At 47.0% G+C, this 19751-nt stretch overlaps 1 protein-coding gene across 1 annotated transcript in view; it reads left to right on the forward strand.

Moving 5' to 3' along the window:
• Podxl (podocalyxin like) overlaps nucleotides 1-19751 on the forward strand; it is a 140558-nt gene that overhangs the window by 64057 nt on the left and 56750 nt on the right. The window contains exon 3 of the mRNA XM_027391298.2: nucleotides 14543-14705. Within this exon, the coding sequence (XP_027247099.1) occupies nucleotides 14543-14705 (163 nt within the window). The remainder of the gene's footprint in view (nucleotides 1-14542; nucleotides 14706-19751) is intronic.

Here is a 19751-nt window from a genome sequence, read left to right on the forward strand (position 1 = left end):
ACAGACAAATAAATAAATAGATCTAGAGAAAGAGAGAGGATAAATAACTGAAGGAAATGGATAAAAGAAAGAAGGGAAGATTTAGCCATGAAGATCAGCAAGAGCTGTAGAAAGGGTGGGAGTCTTCAGAGAAAAAGATGAGAAAGTTCAGAGATTCAGAACAGGTATGTTTAGGGTTTGCCTGGTGTACAAAGAGAAGGGAGAGCAACCAGACATGGTGGCACACACCTTTAGTCCCAGCACTCAGGAGGCAGAGGCAGGTGGATCTCTGAGTTTGAGGCCAGCCTGGTCTACAGAGTGAGTTCCAGGTTAGCTACACAGAGAAACCCTGTCTCAAAAACAAACAAACGAAAATAGAGAGAGAAGAGAAGAATTATACTTTTTGAATTAGAACTCAAAAAAGCAGGCAGGCTGCAGGCAGGCTTAGCAGTGAAGATCTGTAAGCAACTGCATGGGGGTGCTTCTAAAAGGTAAAAATATGATTATTCCTCCCATCTCCTTAGCAAATTTCCACATGAATCAGCATTCCTGGGGGGTGATCTCCAGCCAGGTGACTGACAGGCTCGATTGTTTTTAACTGTTTTCTTTTGTGGGGAGGGGCAGACAACAGTAGGTGGTCTTCTCTAATTTGGGAGACGGATCAGAGTGTCATGTCTGCACTCAGGGCCTGGGATTCATCTCATATCTCATGTTTTCAACTAACAGGAAGCAGTTCTTTAATGGGCCTCAACAAAGCCCTTTTCATGTAGCATTTAAAGCCTTTTTTTTTAAAATTATTTTTTATGTTTATTTTGTTTTATCGAGACAGGGTTTCTCTGTGTAGCTCTGGCTGTCCTGGAACTCACTCTGTAGACCAGGCTGGACTTGGATTTAAGAGATCCACCTGACTCTGCCTCACCAGGGGTTGGAACTAAAGGTGTGTACCACCACCACCCAGCCTGGTTTAAAATTTTTCATACAACATATTTTGGTCATATTCTTTCCCCTCCCTCAGCTCCTCCCAGACCCTCCTGTGTTTTAAATATGAAGGGAAAGGAGTCCAAAGAGAGAGGCTCATCCTCACCTTCAAGACTGCCACCGTCTTTCTAGCCACCTAACAACAGTACCATGAGGACATCTCCTTTGAGGACCACTGTCCAGTGCTCCATAACTGTGTCCCTCCTGCGTCCTGGGTCAGAGTCCATCATGCTCAGACCTGGGCTCCCAAAGCATTTCTACTCCAGTTTTTTTGGTTGTCATTTTTGCTCTTCAAAGTTTTGCTCATTAACCTCTGTGTCTATCTGTTCTTGTATCTCTCTGCCTGTCTCTCTTTCTCTTGGAACCTCTATCCCTCACTGAGTATGTCTAGATGTGTGCCTGTCTGTCTGTCTGTCTGATTTATCTCCACATGTCTCCCTGATTTCTCCTTCCGCATTTTTTTTTATGTTGTTAGTCAAACCTTCTCACTTTTTTTAAGGTAACCAGGTATGGGTGTGCCCCAGGGACAGCCTCTGTTATAAACCAGCCTTCGTGGAGATGTTCACGCCAGTGCAACTGATCTCCCATGAAAACACAAATACCATGCACTGAGCATGGGAGCTGGGAATCTTCTAAATTCTTGGGAGATTGAGGCAGGAAAATTTTGCACTTTCAAGGCCAGCTTGGGCTACATAGAGTCCCAGGCTATCCTGTGTTATATAGTAAGACTCTGTGGGGGTTGTAACTTTAGGTCATCCAGTAGCATGCTTGCCCAGTGTGCAAGCCCCGGGATCAATCTCCAGCAAAAACCAGGCATATTAGCCTATGTCTGTGATTAAAAGTTCACTATCTGGGGGCAAAAAAATCCTTAGAAGTCCATGGCCAGAAGTCTTGGAGAGCACTGTACACTTCTTCAGTGTCCATGGAATGACAAAGAAAGATTGTAGCTGAAGCACATACTCATCCTACCACCAATCTTAGTCTCATTTGAATGCTCTCTCTCTCTCTCCCTCTCTCTCTCTCTCTCTCTCTCTCTCTCTCTCTCTCTCTCTCTCTCTCTCTCTCTCTCTCCCTGGAATTCTTTTGCTTTATACCAGATGGAAGCATAGACCTCTGGAACACTTACCACGCCCCCCTTCAAAGACACTGTCCTGGGCCAGGACACCAAGAGACACTGTAGTACATTACAGCCATAGCCTATTGGACCAAACTGAGCACCTGACCTGAAGTCTACCCAGTGTCCTGTGAGCTAGCCCAGCCCAGCTGGTGGCTGCCTCCCATGTGGTACAGTGATGGAAGTCAGGTGGAGGTCAGTGAGAAGCAGACAGTGGCTACAGCTAATAAAGCAGGAACGGCTTGGAGATGATGCCCTGTGGTACCCCAGCAGAAAGAGCAGAGCCATGATAGAAAAAGTCTGCAGATGAAGGGCATTGGTCCATAGGGGGAAAGGCAGTCTGTCACTGTGCACCCCTGCCTTCTACCCAGCAAGCACAATGGGCACTCTGTGAACTACCACACCACTTGCTAATGGCTTCTGTGTGGATTCCTAAAAAAAAAAAAAAATACCTCAACTCCTTCAAACCACACACCACTCTCCTCGAGACCTCTTTGGTAATCACTAGCTTGATGATTGTGTGGCTATTCATGTGTCCTTCAAAGTTGGCCCTTCTTGCCAAACCATTTGTTTTGTTTGGAGACACACACACACACACACACACACACACACACACACACACACACACACACACACACATTCCTGGCTAGCCAGGAGCTGGTCTTCAACTCAGAGATCCACTAGCCTCTGCCTCCCAAGTGCCGAACTTAAAGGCACACACCCCTTCAAAGCCTCATATCTCTCAGGCTGACATATAGTAGAGGACCACCTTGAACCTCTGAAACTGACAGCTTTGTCTCCTTCATGCTGGTGTTGTGGGTATTCACCACTGGCTGCTTAACTATTATGCTATTGACTGAGGTTCACCCCCAGTTCCTGCAGATTCTGTTTTCCTGTGTTCTGCATAGACCTAGGTTTGCCACTCATCAAGGTCTTCCATTAGCATCTGTGAAATCGAAGCACTGGGGGGTGGGGGTTGGGGTGTCAAGTCATAGGTACTGATTTTAGACTGAGACTATTATCGTCTATCATGTCCTTTAGACCCTCACATGAGGACGGGTCTTCCCCTGACACTCATTTCAGAGACACTTATCTCTCTCTTCTCAAGCAGCAGGGATCACCCACTGGTCTGCCGGCTCCCATGCGTCCTCTCCAGCCTAGCCTTGCAGTGGAAGGGAGTGAAGCCAGAGAAGAATGTGTGGAAATTTGTGGCTTTCATCTCTTAAACAAATAGCAAATTCCTCTGGGTTGCCGCTGCTGCTGGAATTAAACAATGATGTGTTCAGGGAGGCTCCAAGGCGTTACCTTAGCAACGCCCAGGCTGTTTTTATGCAAGATCTAGTTAAAGAGGAAAGAGAACAAAAATAATCAAGGGACAGTCCTGGCTGGAGTCCAGGGACGAGGGTCTTTGGCGGAGTATTTGTGTTTTGTGCTCTGATGTGTTTGTGGTTCTCCTTTTTCAGAGCTTTGTGTCCATACTGGTGAGACTGGCTCCCTGGAATACTAATACAGACTCAGAAAGGAGAGGGACAGACGTCACAGGTGGTACAACTTAAGCAGAGGTGACATCCAAGAAGCCGGCCAGACGGGGGTCTTGAAATCAGAAAGGTCACAAGCCGAAGATTAGCGAGGATACCATCTTCTCCAAAGTGACTGACTGTCCTTTGATGGAGGCCCACATGGGAGTGACACATAGGCCCCTCCTGCCCATAGCATGGGCCATGGTCCAGCAGGATCAGTGGCTCTCAGGAGCCTGGTATGCCCCAGCACCTGGTTGGTTCATTTGTTCCTGAAGTTCGGAAGATGGAACAAGTGATGGATAGGATAGTTCACACCTATAATCCTGGTCCTTGGGAGACTGAGGCACGAGGCTTGTTAAAAATACCAAGTCAGTCTGGAAGAGCAAAATAAGCAAAACACCAGTCCAAGCACACTTTAGGAGTTAGCTCTCTCTCCTCCCACCATAAGGTTCCTGGGCATTGTTGCTCAGCTTGTAGGTTTAGCGGCCAGAATCTTTACAGTCCTTACCCTCAATCCATCTCTCTAGCATAAAGTTTGTTTCTTTCCCGTCCTTTCCTTTCCCTCCCTTTCCTTCTTTTCCCTTCCTACCTTCCCTTCCCTTTCCTCTTTCCTTCCTTTCTTTTGTTTTGTTTTGAGACAGGGTTTCTCTGTGTAGCCCTCACTGTCTAGGAACTCTATCTGGAGACCAGGCTGGCCTCAAACTCACAGAGATCCTCCTGCCTCTGCCTCCCAAGGGCTGGGATTAAAGGTGTGCACCACCATGCCCAGATATACACATATATATATGTATACATATATGCATATATATATATATATATATATATATATATATATATGTGTGTGTGTGTGTGTGTGTGTGTGTGTGTGTGTGTGTGTGTGTGTGTGTGTTAAGATGAGGTCATTAAGCCAGGCGTTGGTGGCGCACACCTTTGATCCCAGCACTCAGGAGGCAGAGGCAGGTGGATCTCTGTGAGTTCGAGAGCAGCCTGGTCTACAAGAGCAAGTTCCAGGACAGCCTCCAAAGCCACAGAGAAACCCTGTCTCGAGAAAAAAAAAAAGTCATTAATGTTAATCCTATGGCTGTTATCCTTAGAAGAGGGACATTTGGGCAAAGATACAGAAGGAGGGAGTCACAAGAGGACAAGGTAGAGACTGAAGTAAAGGTGTCATCACCAAAAGATGTCAAAGAATTTCTGAGAGCTGCCAGAAACTAGGAGAGTGGTGTAGAACAGATTCTGAGGCTGAGCCCCCAAGAAGGAAGAAGCATGGGGGGCTTTCAGCATCTAATCTGAAAGCCATGGCCTCAGCACTGAGAGACAATGCACTTCAATGGAGCCTCTCAGTTTCTGGTACTTGTTATGGCGACTTTGTTAAGCTCCTCAAGTAGCACTCTCCTGGCCAGTGCCACATTCTGTAAGAGCAGAAACATTCCACCTGCTTTATAGAGAAGGATGTTAAATTATTTTTGTCGTAGTCTATGATTCTACTTCGGCTTAAGATATTTTATATACTGGTACAAACTAAGGATATTTTTGTCATATTGCACTGTACATGTCTACCTCTGATTAATATATTTTTATTTATTGTTACAATTTTGAGATCATTTTGCTTATTCTGTACACATGTTTGAAGATTGTTTATTTTTATATTGTGAAGCTTTAGTCTTTAAGATATATAGGTTATTAGGAATTACAGGTTAATAGTCACCCATGTTTGTCATATTTACACTCATGTTAGTTAGGTTCTCTAGATGCACTCCACATAGATAGGTAATCTTCAAAGACTTCAAAGACCTACAGAATATGGCATTTCAACATTTTAATGATTTAGAATTCTGTTGACGTGAGACAGGACTGCTCCCGGTAGCACTGATGTACTCCTGAGTGACTGATGGGCACCTAAGACACTCCGTGTGGAGCCTGTTTTCTTCTTGGCAAAACTGGCCTACTGGGCAAAGAACTGCCCTTGCCTCATCTGCTGACAGTAAGCACACTCTCCAATCTGGACTAGCAGGATATGAGGAAAAGCAACTGCTGAACCTTGCCAAGACAGGGTAGGACAGTCTTTCAAATTTTCCTGCTTCTGAAAATGTTGTCAGATATTCTAGGCCTGTAGTCAAAGTTGGATGTCCCAACACTACAGGGAAACATTGGGTGACTTCCAGGCAGCCAACTGTTTCTGTCATTTCTTGTATCCTTTGGAAGTCACTTGCTTGTACCTTGTGCTTACTCAGGTAATATTATTTTCCTTCTCGGGTCTTTGATGGGTTGAAGACTAGATAGTCACAGTTTCTATCCTCTCATATCTTGGCTAGGTCATATTAGGTACAAGACTTAAACTCTTTAGGATAGGACAGCTATTGGAATAATCTCTGTTATTGGCCAATTACCTATAGCCTGGACATTTAGTATGTGTTTCTTGTTTGGTGTTATTCTTGTTGGTTGTGGTTCCATTTTTGTGTATGTTATTGCCTTTTCTTTCTCCTGGACAATACTTGATAATTGTTCTTATTGTATATAGTTTTGTATGAGGTTTAGAATCTTCTTATTTAGAAAAAAAAAAGGAAAGATTTGTAGGAATTCATTCCACCAATAGCTTTGGGGTACTGGGTTAGGGTGTGGCTTCTTGTCTGCAGATGTGATCTCTTAAAAAGAGACAGACAGAGATCATGTGCTCTCTTAGGTTGTGAAGGTGGCTTGAAGCAGCCTGTGACCAGTTCCCAGCTCCCTTGGGCAGAATGGTTATACTTTGTCCTGTATTCATGAGTCTGTTTCCCCATAGCATCCCTTAATAAATTGATATATACATATACGTGTGTGTGTGTGAGTGTGTGTGTGTGTGTGTGTGTGTGTGTGTATCTTTATGGTTCTCATAACAAGGAGGCCCTGTTAGCACTCTGTGAAGGCAGAGAGCCATGGTCCTCAGGCCACCAGTAGAGGGTAGTCAAAATTGGATCTACCTAGCACCCTGCCAGGCCTACCGGGCTGGGAAAAGAGCTCATGGAGTGAGCAGGCCTGTGACTTTTACTCCTTAGCACCCTGCCAAGGACACATGGTTAGAGGGAAGACTAGTGCCATCAGGCTTTTCCCATGCGAGATGAAAGATCTCCACCATTCCATGCGGGGCAGAGCACCGTCATCAGTGTGAGTGCTGGCACAAGAGTGGACAAGGCCCAAGGATGTACCCTACATGGAACCTGAACATTCAGGTTCGGGTTGTCAAGTGTTACTGCCGAAGTGACCCTTTATCTGAAGTCCCCATTCCCTGTTTTATCTCCTTTATTATATTTCACACCATCCACAGTACTCCTGCCTAGGGACTGGTCACATGTTCATTTCCTACCTCCTCTAACAGAGCATCAGTTCTGCTTCCTAGAACAGGGCCGTGCCCAGGGCTTCGGTTAAAAAGCAATGAGAAGGTGGAGCACACAGCTCAGTGGTTGCGCACTTACTTGCCTAGGTTGGCCCTGCCTGTCTGAACAGTGCTAGAGATTGATCATATGGGATATTCAGGGTCAGGCTGAAGGAGGCTGGCTGTGTTCAGAGGCGACAGCTTGTCAAAGCTGGGAGAGGGAGGTTGAGAAAGGAGATGGGAACACTGATGCTCTTCAGCCACAGTTCCAAGGATCCTCTTGTCCCTTCTTTCATATCTACTGCCATTGGACTCTATACAGCAAGCTGGTGGCAGCATAAGGGAGTCCTTCCAGAACTTTCTCCAAGGATTCTGAGGTGGTTTGCTGAATGCCAGTACGGGAAATGACAAAAGGTGGAAGGAAAGAGTCACCAGGGGGCCTAGCCGAGAAAGCCACCCACACGAGTCCCCACCCTTGGAGGACTCAAGTTCTGGGCTTATCTTCCCGTCTTCTATGTTCATGACGCAGAGTGACGCACCACATACACACAGACCTAGGTGGAGAGAGGGACACGGCCTTCTCCAACACAAAGGAGAAAGGGGATTCCTAGCTTCAGGAAGCACCAGTCTCCACCCATCGCCAGCTACACCATTGACTCCCCCACGGGCTTCCTCTCCTCTCCCTGAGCCTCACCACCCCAGCAGAGGTAACTGACAGTTCCCTGAGGCCTCCTTTGAGTTTTACTTGGACACTGGTCTTTATACAAACCCTGGGCTTCCTGCCTAGATCCTTTGTTAAGGCTCTAGCTGTTTCCTCTGCCTGCAGACTCCTCCCCACTCATATCCATGTCTCCCCAGTACGAGCAGGAGAAGCTGGGAGCTGCTTCTCCCAGCACTGAGCCCCTGGCACATCTACTAAGCTGTATTTGGGACTTCACTATCCCCATGCTACAGCTGGCAGGGAGTATGCTAGCCAGGATGTAAGGCTGTGATACCTACAGTGAGCCCACTCATGTCCCTACAACCTAAAGTTGCTCCTTAGAAAGTGGACTTGATCTTATGCAGTGTTCTGTGCCCAGAGCCACACTGCACTGTGAAGGACACAAGATGAAGGCGATAAATATGTTCTCCTACCAGAAGCCAGATGTCAGTTAGAAGAAAGGAACCAGAAAGGTAGCATGGGAATGTCAGAAAGCCATGTTGGTCAGTAGTGATGACACCCCAGCAGCATGGTGGCCTCACTGCTGCCCAGAAGTCGTGTGACAATGCCTGTTCCAGGGCTCCTCTGTCTGGATACCCGTATATGGGATGTGCTAGTCAAGGCCGGGAGAATGTGGGCAAGGCCAGGGGAACAAGGGGACTAGAAGAAAGATACCATCAGGATGACTGGGGACCCATTCTATGTGTTCCTCAGAGATCCCCAGCCCTGGCTGCTGCCAGCAGAGACCAGCCTGAAAGCATGTCCCCTGTCTGTCACTTTCCAGTTCCACTCCCATGCTTAGGGACTCACTTCCCTCCAGAACCATGTGGATCCAGCTTCCATCTTTGTCTTTCCCAGCAGGAACTGAGGCTACAGAGGCAAAGAAGAGGTTCTGGCTCACATGCCTTTGATCCTGGTGAGGGCTGGGAGCTAGGGCAAGGGGCTAATCTATAATCATCTTATCAGAGGACTGAGAGCAGGTCAGTTCAAACAAATGGTTAGCACAAAGGTCGAGGCACAGGGGCCAGATGTCTTGGCATTTCAGCTCATTACCTATGTGGCCCTGGAGAAGTTAGTCAGCCTGAGTGCCTGTCTCCTCACATTGTGGCGCTTGAAGAAAGACAAAATAGCCACCATCTCACCATGATGTGATGAGGGTTGCATAAATTTATTCATGTAAAGTAATCTAAAACAGCCTTTGCCTATTCAACTCCTGCCACAAGGCTCAGCCTGTCACTCTGGAGAACACTGGACCTGGGCAAACACAGAAGGCTCACACTGCAAAGCAGTGAGAATGATTTTGTGATTTGGGTGTTGGAGAGACAACTTCAAACTCCAAAAGTGGCAGGTGATGGCGGCACATGCCTTTAATCCCATCACTTGGGAGGCAGAGGCAGGTGAATTAAGGACAGCCTGGTCAACAGAGAGAGTTCCAGGACAGGCAGGGCCACACAGAGAAACCCTGTCTCAGAAAACAAACAAACAAGCAAAAACAAAAACAAACAAACAAACAAACAAAAAACCTTCGAAAGTCCTCACTGAAGTTAAAAGGTCTGAATAACAAAACCAAGGTTTATAAATAGAGTTTGCAGGCCGGTGATGGAATGGGAGAAGTGAAGGCCAGATCTCTCCTAAGATGAGCATGCCAAGGACTTCCAGAAATCAACAAAGAGAGGGCCAGCTTCCAGAAGTCATCAGAAAAGAGGCCAATGATAGTCACAGACAAAACAGCTATGGAGCCTGTAAGGAAAGCTCTGTGGTCATCCACAGGGGATTTGAGTTGGGAGTATGGTGGTGCTGATGGTGGAGCCCCTGGACAAGGCTCTCTGTAGCAGGTCCCCGTGCACTGTGACAGGAGCTGGCAGACATGACCAAGCTCTTTGGCTGCTGAGTATCCAGCTAAAGAGATTCTCCAGGTTGCAGTCTACCTTATTTTTTGAAACAGGATCTGCTGTTGGGAGCACAAAGGTCTTTTCAATCACAGATAAGCTGTAGGGAAACCAGGAATGTTTAACCCACAGGATTGTCTCTTCAGCAGGAGAGATGGATAGCCTGTTTTTCCACCTAGAAGACTGGGAATAGAGGTGATCTGTGTTATCTGCAGGACCAGGACATACCAAGCTCCCACAGCTGGACTGGAGGTGGCTAATGGTCTAGGCTACCTTTGAATTATCTGTATGCCCAGGGTTCTCCCACGCCCCACAATCAGGACTAGAGATAATTATTAGTCTAGGTGACCTTTGTGTTATCTGTATGGTCAGGGGCCAATAGCCAAAATGACCTCTACACTACATATGACTAAGACCACACCAGATCCTCTCCTAGGCCCTTCAGCCAAAACATGTAGCCTATATCTAGAACTCATCATCATGGAAGAAGTGACATGTGGTTTGAGAAGAGTTTCAATGTAATTATGCCTCCTTGTGCACAGGGATTGTTTTATACCAGGGAACTTTTTTCAAATTGTGTTGTACTTAAATATACTTATGATAAACTGTCCAATGTCAGACTCTAGACATTTGAATCAACACTGGCTCACTAAGTCGTGTTAAAATAGATTTTCTTCTTGCCTCACACAGATCATTACTCCACTGGCCCTGGTGGTTACAGAGACGCCCCCCCCCCCACAGCCTACACACACAAACACTCAAACACACATGTACACACACATACACATACTCTCACACAGATTCAAACACATACAAACAGGTGCAAACTCAAACACACATGCATACACATGCATACATACATGCACACACACACTCACATTCAAACATACACACACATACACATACTCAAACACATGCATGCACACACATTCAAACATATACACACACATATACACACTCAAACACACATGCATACATTCATACACACACTCAAAGAGTTTTGTTTTGTTTTGACTTTTAATAGGACACAAAGAAAGGAAGGAAGGAAAGAAGGGAGAGAGGGAAGGAGAGAGGGAGAAGGAAGGAAGGAAGGAAGGAAGGAAGGAAGGAAAGAAGGAAGGAAGGAAGGAAAGAAGGAAGAAAGAACAGAGAACTCTCCCAAGGCCCACAATGGGTTGGATGCTTACTACAGTCTTACCTCCTGGGAATCTGGACTTGGAAGCCATGAGTTTTTCTGAGTCTCTGAACAATTCCACTTCCTACACAGAACCTAAGAAACTGGGCTATTGATATTACTTTTACAATTAATCTAATGGGAAAGAAAAAAACTCCAATAGGTAGGACTGTCATCGGGTAAAGATGAGAGTAAGCAGTTAGAGGGTAGATTAGGGGAGAGGGGAGGCCGAGGACAGGTTTCAGCCCCTGGGGCACAGGCTCACAGTGCTGGCCTCATCTGCAATGACACAGATACTTTCTAAGGTGGAAGGATGGGCAGGGTCCTCCCTAGGGAGGAAATGTTGCAAATGGAGCCTACAGGAAAGCAAACGGCCCAGCCTGCAAAGGGAGACAAGGAGGTCTCTAGGAGGACAAGCACAAGGGCACAATGGGCTGGGGCTGACTGGAGAAGGTTCCTGGGTTGGACCTTCTCTAAGGGAATCTAGGAGGTGGAAAGAACCTACTCTACTTCCAGAAAAACGAAGTCTTTGGGAGCCGGGTCACACTTGTGGGACTACTACCTGTTACTCCACTCCCATCATACCGTAGGCCCCCACACCCCTCAGAACACACACACGCAGGCTGCATTGTATGTGCCTCACAGCTAGTGCCCTGTCACACACACCACCTCTCACACCACACACACACCTACGTCTATACCTAAGCACTCACACCAGGTACACAACTACACACAACCCTCTTCCACACATTAGCCTTAATTCACACATTAACCAACCCTACATAGACATGCCTATATCCATGCATTAACCCTATATACATACTCCAGCAACCACACCTAACCCTACAGACATGCACACTCATATACTAAGCCTATAAACAAACATAGACCCACACACTAACCCAGCATATACACACTAACCACACACTAACCTCACACTAACCTCACATGCACACATCTGCTGTGGAATCTTTCTGTACACTGTGTAATTTGTGCTCTGATTGCTTTAATAAAGAAGCTGACTGACCAATAGCCAGGCAGGATATGGTTAGGCAGAAAAAACAAACTAAGGAGGGGAAGAAGAAGGGCAGAGTCAGGGGAGACGCCAGCCAGCCTCCAGGGAAGCAAGATACTAGAGGACAGGCAACGCCACAGGCCACATAGTAGGACATAGATTAATAGAAATGGGTTAATATAAATGTCAGAGCTAGTTAATAATAATTGGCCGAGAATTTGTAATTAATATAAGCCTCTGAGTGTTATTTGGGAACTGGTGGGTGGGAGAGAAACGCACTCATTTACAGTCACATGCTAACCCTACATACATACACATATATTCACACACCAACCACACACACACACCTACACCCCACATGCACATATCTATCCACACCCTAAGCCCACATACCACCTACACTTACACACTGACCCCACATGCACACATCTGCATCCACACACTAACCCAACACATACACACTGACCCCACATACACACACACCCCTATATACTAACTCCACACACACACACACACACACACACACACACACACACACACACAACCCCATGTAAGCATACCTACACAAACATTAATTCCACATGCACATCCACATCCACGCACCAATCCCACATAAGCATCTATACCTGCTGGGCGTTGGTGGCACACACACCTTTAGTTCCAGCACTCGGGAGGCAGAGGCAGGTCGATCTCTGTGAGTTCGAGGCCAGCCTGGTCTACAGAGCGAGTTCCAGGACAGCCTCCAAAGTTACACTGAGAAACCCTGTCTCGAAAAACAAAACAAAACAAAAATTTATACCCACACACTAATGCCACACACTCACAATACACACACCACCTGCACACATACACATACCACCAACAACCATAGACCATACCCACATGCACACAGGCTCAAAACACCCATAACTATCCATACCTGGAACAGGCAGCAACAGATCTCATTCATACCCACAAGACTGCATCACATCGTGTACACACACACACACACACACACACACACACACACACACCATCTCACTAGGATGACACCTTCAATAATATAGGCTCCTGACATTTAAACAGCCTGAAACAAACAATACTTTCCGCCTACATTCTCTGAACTCTGAGGCCCCATATAAGGTTTGGGTCTTCTGACTTTGGTGTCACCTCAGGGAACTCCTGATTCCACTGTCAATCACAAGCACAAGAACTCTCTTGCCCCCCATTTCTAGGCTGGGATGCAAGGACATCCTTCCCACTCCCCAGCTGGAGCCACAGCTCCGTCTGCTCTAGTCCCTCCTCCTCTCCCTCTGATGCACTCTGGCACCTTTCTGTCCCCAGAGCCCTCTCTCTCCTCTCCTTGGGGATAAGGCCAGGTTATCTGTCCATCTGCTGGCCCCAGCCTGTTTATCTTCTTAGGGCTTTCTTCCTGGAATAGCTCAGGGTTATCTAAGCTGTGAGCTAGGGCAGGGCCTAATTGTCTGCCTGATAGACCCTGCCCCCCAGGGACAGTGCTTACTCATCCTTGGTGGTCCCTCCTCCTTTGTCCAAACCAAATTCCACTCGGAAGAGGCTCAGATACTAGCCAAGATGGAGGCCTTCCTGGGAGCATCACATTCCATTCAATTTTTCCACTCCTACAAGAGCACCCTGGGTTACCTTTTCTTTCCTCCCCTGAGGTTGTGGTCACTGTCAGGATGCTGGGCATGTCACTCCTCTCCTCATACCAGCCACAGGCATCTGAGATCCCCCTTGCAAGTGACCCCTTAAAGACATCAAACCCAAAGCCAGACTTACCATTCACCCTGTCCCAAACTCTCCATCTGTGCAGCCAGCTCAGGACTCCCGAGACACCCCGATCAGAGCCTCACCCCATTTCTTGGGCCTTGGCTTTCTCTCAGTGCCTCCTACTAGTACCATCCCCCATCCCTGGGTCCCCAAACCTTCCAGGTTGAGTCCTCTGACAACCCCCTCCACCTAGACGCTAGACTTTCCCACCCCTTCCACCAGAGAATAGATGTCAACTGTCATTTCCAGGGACTTCTCTGTTCAAAAGCATTCCACAACTCTTTGGTCCTGGCTGCATCAAGTCTGAACATGTTTTTCAAGGTACAACTCCACTTTCTTATTGCCCCTCACAGCTACCACTTGCACTTTTGGGCCTCTATGTCAGGCCTGGTCTAGTGTCCTGTTGCTAAAATCCTTTACCAAAGGGAGATGTGTGCCCTGTCTTCCAATGTCAAATGAGGCCAGGACACAGCCTAAGTTCACTCTGAGGAACCAATGGGTTTATTGGACTTCCTTGCAGAGAGCATAGGTGAGGGTGCGGGGCTCTCTCCACAAAGACTGCGTTTATCTGTCAAGGGATGAGGGCATACCTGTAGCTGTGTCCTCTTCCTGGGCTTTTTTACTGTAACCTAAGGCCACGTGCAATTGAGGCAGAGTTCCATACACAGGCAGCAGTGAGCAACTGAAGGCTAAAATGAATGACTCTCTCCAACCCTGCCTGAGGGGATGTAAATAGCCAACAAGCTCAGCCGGCATAATCCTTTTGCTAGGGAGGGCACAGCTGGACTCCCAAGATGATGCAGAGGACAGTCACACCTCGACCAAGAGCAACTTCAGTATTTCCTCCGGTTCCCTGAGACCTCCCCTCCCTCCGACCCTCATCTTTCTTTCTTTCTTTCTTTCTTTCTTTCTTTCTTTCTTTTTTTTTTTTTTACAACAATACAAATGCTTTATTCAATATTTGCAGGTCATCATGGGCCAAGTGGTGGATATCCAGGACCCAGCAGCAAGGTCAGCGTAATCTCCGAGCCTCTCTTTCTGACTCCAACAGGGTGAGCACATCACCCTCCGTGCACTGTCCCTGCAAACCGGTCCTGCCCAGCACCTTGGTTACCCTAGCCAGCTTGATGGGCTGTACGTGACTCGTGTCCATGATGGCAGCGATCTGGTGGAGACGACCCTCACGTTTCTTGTGTCCTCTGCGATGCTCTCTGGTCATTCATTCATCCAGTCAGCCAGTGTTCCTGGATCTCTCTCTGGAGCAGCCTCCAGACTGAGACACAGTAATGTAAACCCCCACTGACTGTTCCACAGAGTCCCCTACAGGTCTGTGACCCCCCAACGGTGTCAAACACTTCCTGAGGGCAGCAGTCTAGTGTCCAACTTGTCTTCATGTGGCTTTTGTTTTTGTTTGCCAAGCTAACACAGGATCATCCACTTTCTGCTTTATCACACAAATACATCTTTCAGTCATCACCTTTTAGCAGTGAGGAAGGAAGAAAAACAGTCCCAGAACAAAAGACAACCTGAGAAACTGAGTCAACTGCGCAACAAGAACAACTTCACCGGGTTTCTTTGTCTTCAGCCCTGAGCATCATCTCAGAGCAAAAAGGCCATCCTCCCAACGGAGCAGACCTAGCTAGATGGACGATTCATCAGTTTCTCCTTTTCCATTCACAGAGGACTGGTGATGACTTTGTCAATGTCTGCATCTGTGGTCCTCCATCTATATAGTATTGGCCAGGGATGACCAAGAGCTTAAAAGAGCGGAGCCCTTAGTGGATCCTTTGTTCTGTTGCCAGATGGAGAAAGTATCCTGACTCTCTTATCAAAAGTCAGGGTTACCCTGGAACCCCAACACAGCCATGACTGGTCCTGATGTTGGTGATCCCAATTGTCAAGTGTGTCCAACCTTTTGAAATTTCAAAGTAAAGCTATCATTTAGCAAATTTAAGATCCAGAACTGCACAATGGGTAACACACACACAGAGAGAGAGAGAGAGAGAGAGAGAGAGAGAGAGAGAGAGAGAGAGAGAGAGAAAGAGAGAGAGCTGGCTGAATTCACAGGTACACACACACAGTCACTTGTCTGAATTTGTGTATCTGCTTGGCCGAATGCAGTCACATGCAGCCCATGGCCCACACGTTGGACCCATGTGCTCAGTGCTGCCTCAGACATTTGCCTTGATCCCATGCAACTACCAGTCAGGTACATCTTGTGGCGGCTCTGACTCTGTCCTGCCCTTGGGCAGTGGCACCTTTGAGTCTCCAGAGAGACAGGTCAGACCAAGGTGTCTGGAATAGTGGGCTGGAGCAGGAAGCAATGATCCTCAGAGATAGACCCTCAACTGTGACTTCATTGTTTCTGGGAGTGAGCCCAGAGTTTCAGTGTCCCTGAGATGTGACCCTGCCTCTTCCCTCCCCTTCAAGGCTCATGAGCACAATCTAAACTTTCCATCACTCAGCCTGGAGTCTCCAGCTGCTTCCACAAAAAGCTCCTGGGCCTGGACTGGGGAACGGAGAGAATTTTTCCGAAGGATGTATATGTGTATTGTTGGGGACCAAAAGCATCTCAGTGAACTCAGGGTCATGGCACAGCCTGACAAATGACAGGAAGTTCGGGACTTCGGCCTGACATTTTTTGACAAAGGCCCCAGAGTACAGCCAGGTGAGCTAGCCTCTAGGAGGGACACACATGGCCACCGCCCAGCACTTCCTGCCCTTTGTTGGCTCACGGGACAGCCTTTCTTTCGTGCCTGGCTCCTGTTTCTTATTTAAGGCTAGGAGCAGCTCAATATAGAAACGGGTGGGCCCAGGAGTTGGTGAAGGATGTAGGAATGCAGACTGGCAGGGTGCCTGCCTAAGCAGGACTTCCAAATTGAAATACTGTCACCATATGTATCAATCATAAACCCTTCTGTCATGTATATACCTATGGAGATGTCCCATGTGCTTTCAAGGTATGCTTCAGAGGCTCCCAGTCTACCTACACAGCAGCCTTTGCCAGCTGCTCCATCCTTGGGTCCCTGGGCCCTGGCTGATCTTCATAGGAACCCTGAAGAACAGCCATTTTCTTCTGCTGTAAGGAAACCTTGGTCTCGGGCTTCCTCGGTATCTACCTTTATTGCCAATGAGCTGCTGTGAACACTGATACCCTGGGAACATTTACATCCCTGTCTACATCATCATCTTTACGCAGAGCTCACTTGGAAGATGGAAGATATAGAACAGAATGTGAGCTTCTCTTGGAAACTGGGCTCAAAGTCCTGAGGGAAGGAGAAAGAGCCTGAATTCAGGGAGACCCATGAGCTCTGTTCCTCTCGCTGCCTGACTAGCAGTATAAGCTGGAATAATGACCTTCACTTCACATTCTGTGGTTCTAAGATATGCTTGCTAGCATATAGTCGTAACACTGATATCAGTTAACAGTCACAGAGGTCCACAAGTCTTGAGTCTTACACACCAAGTCAGTAAGCTTTGACTGTTCGGGCTGGTGCTTTCAGTATATTCCCTTTCCATTTGATGCATAGGTTTCTTTTCTTTTTAAAACGTATTTTAGTTTTATGTGCATGAATGTGTTTGCCTACATGTATGTCTGTGCACCATTTGTGTGTCTGGAGCTTATGAAGGCCAGAAGAAGGTGTTGGATCCTCTGGAATTGGAGCTACAGATGGTTGTGAGTCACCATGTGGGTGCTGGGAATTAAACCCAGGTCTTCTGCAAGGAACAGCTAGTGCTCTTAACTACTGAGTTATCTCCACAAGCCCCTCTTTCTTTTCTTTTTTTAAAACTAAATTTCATTTTCGTTTGCCTGTATGTGTGTGCATGGGTGTCTGTGTGTGGGTATTTGTCTGTGTGCCCATGGAGGTCAGGAGCACTGGACCCTGGAGCCAGAGTTACAGGCAGCTGTGAGCCATTCACTGTGGGTGCTGGGGCCCAAACTCAAGTCTTCTGCAAGAGTGGCATGTATCTGCAACTGCTGAGCAACCTCTCCAGCTCTATCTTTCTTTTCTTTCCAGTACTGAAGATTGAACCCAGAGAGTCCTATGTACTAAGTATTCACTCTGCTGTCCACTGCCTCATTTTAAAGCTAATTTTAAATGATTAGGTGTGGTGGTACACACCTTTCATCCCAGCACTCAGGAGGCAGAGGAAGGCAGATCTCTCTGAGTTAATGGTTAAGACTCCAACCATAGTAGCAGTGCTCTGTTCCTCAACACCTTAAGTAATTCTTTTTAAAAATTATGTTGTTTGATCTCGAACATAGAGGTCAAAGGACAACTTGTGGGGATTAGCTGAAACTCTCTTTCACAAATGTGCATCCTGGGAATTAAATTCAGGTCTTTGGCCTTGTCAGAAAACACCTTTGCCTACTGAGCCATCTCAACAGGTCAAATTTGTCAGAACATCTCAGTCTGTCAGAACTATGTGTAGTAAGTCCAGAGTAAATGTACAAACACATGCTTTTGTGTGTAATTATGACATAAGTTTGGCTAATAATTGACTTTTTCCTAGTTATTTTCCTTTTAAGCTTCTATGTATATATGTGTGCATGTGTTCACATGTATGTATCTTTGTATGTGAGCATGCATGTGTATATGTATGCACTTGCCTAGCATGCATAAAGCCTTGAGTTTGACCTCCAGCACTGAAAAATCTCAATAAAAAGAAGAGAGAGTGGTTGTGTTTGTGGGACATTTTATTACTAAAACACATTAGAAAAATAACACTGAGCCAGGCGGTGGTGATGCACGCCTTTAATCCCAACACTCAGGAGGCAGAGGCAGAGGCAGGCGGATCTCCGTGAGTTCAAGACCAGCCAGGTCTACAAGAGCTAGTTCCAGGACAGGCTCCAAAGCCACAGAGAAACCCTGTTTCGAAACCTTCCCACCCCTCCCAAAAAAAAAAAAAAGAAAGAAAAATAACACTGAAAGAGGATTTATGTCACCTGGTCCCCCAGGGAATAGAATGATGCTACTGCATCCAGGACACACTCCATCTCCCCAGTTAGCCCTCTCTGCAAGCATCCTCACAGACACATCTAGAACACCCACATGATGGCTCACAACTGTCTGTAATGCCGGTTCAAAGGAATCAGGACATCTTCTTCTGACCAATACGGGTACTGGGCATGCAGGTGGTAGACATACATGCATGCAGGCAAAACATTCATATATATATATATATATATATATATATATATATATATATATATACACATTTTAAAAAGCAGCGACACGCGACAGGACTGTGTTGCACACAAGCAGCTAACTCTCCAGTCCTGGTGTCATATTGCCACATACAGCAGAATGCATTTTCCAGGATGAATTCCCATCCCAAAGCTTTCCCCAAGTGTTGCTGATCTGCTTTGAGGAAGAGACTGCAGGCAAGCCAAGATGAGGGGTGCTGGCTTTGGACTCCCTCTTTCTAACAGGCAGGGAGTTCTCCTTGAGGGGAGAGGGGATGAGAAGAGGTGGCAGAGGGGCTGGCCCCAGGTTGGAAGCCAGGCCTGAGCATCCCTATTAGAAGAGGGGATCTGGCTGTGGATTCAATGCACTCACAGCCATGAGCCTGCGCTGGGAAGATCTGAGATTTGGGGTCAGAAGCCCTGAGCTGGATTCTGGGCTCTGGAACCACAGTTGATTTCGTTTTGCAGTGTGAGGGCCTCAACTCTAACCTGAGCCTTGAGTGGCCCCAAGGAAGCTGAAACTTCCTAAGCTCCCAATCCCCATCTCAGCAAAATGAGGATACTAGTGGCCACAGTGACTGTAAACACCATGACAACAGAAGGAGTAGTATTTGTTCTCATCTTTCTCTGAGAGGTTAAAGTCAGGCTTGAACCACACTGTGTGTGTGTAGGGGGGGGTAGCGTGGGGATTTCTCTTATGACACAACTTAACAATCATCTAGCATATGGTCACTGTTGTCACCATCCCAGACCTTTACTGAAGGTAAAGACCTTTGCTCCAGGCACTGAGTTAGACCCTGTAAATTTGTCGATGAAAGAGGCAAAGCATGCAAGAAGCTTGCTGTCTCTCACTTCACTTAGTCCTCCAGGGCCAGTCATCAGTCCTGATGGGCTGTGTAGCGGGTGGGCTGCTTCTGTAGGTGCTGGTGACATTATCCCCATCGTTACTGCTGTGGGAATTAAGTGACTCGATTTATATGACCCATGGACACATGTCACAGTGCTTGTCATGGAAAGAGCACTCAATAATGGTTAGCTCTTTGAAAGTGCCCTTGAGGTCACTGCTCTCTGA

This window comes from Cricetulus griseus, assembly GCF_003668045.3.
Source record: "Cricetulus griseus strain 17A/GY chromosome 1 unlocalized genomic scaffold, alternate assembly CriGri-PICRH-1.0 chr1_0, whole genome shotgun sequence".
In the NCBI taxonomy this organism is placed as follows: domain Eukaryota; kingdom Metazoa; phylum Chordata; class Mammalia; order Rodentia; family Cricetidae; genus Cricetulus; species Cricetulus griseus.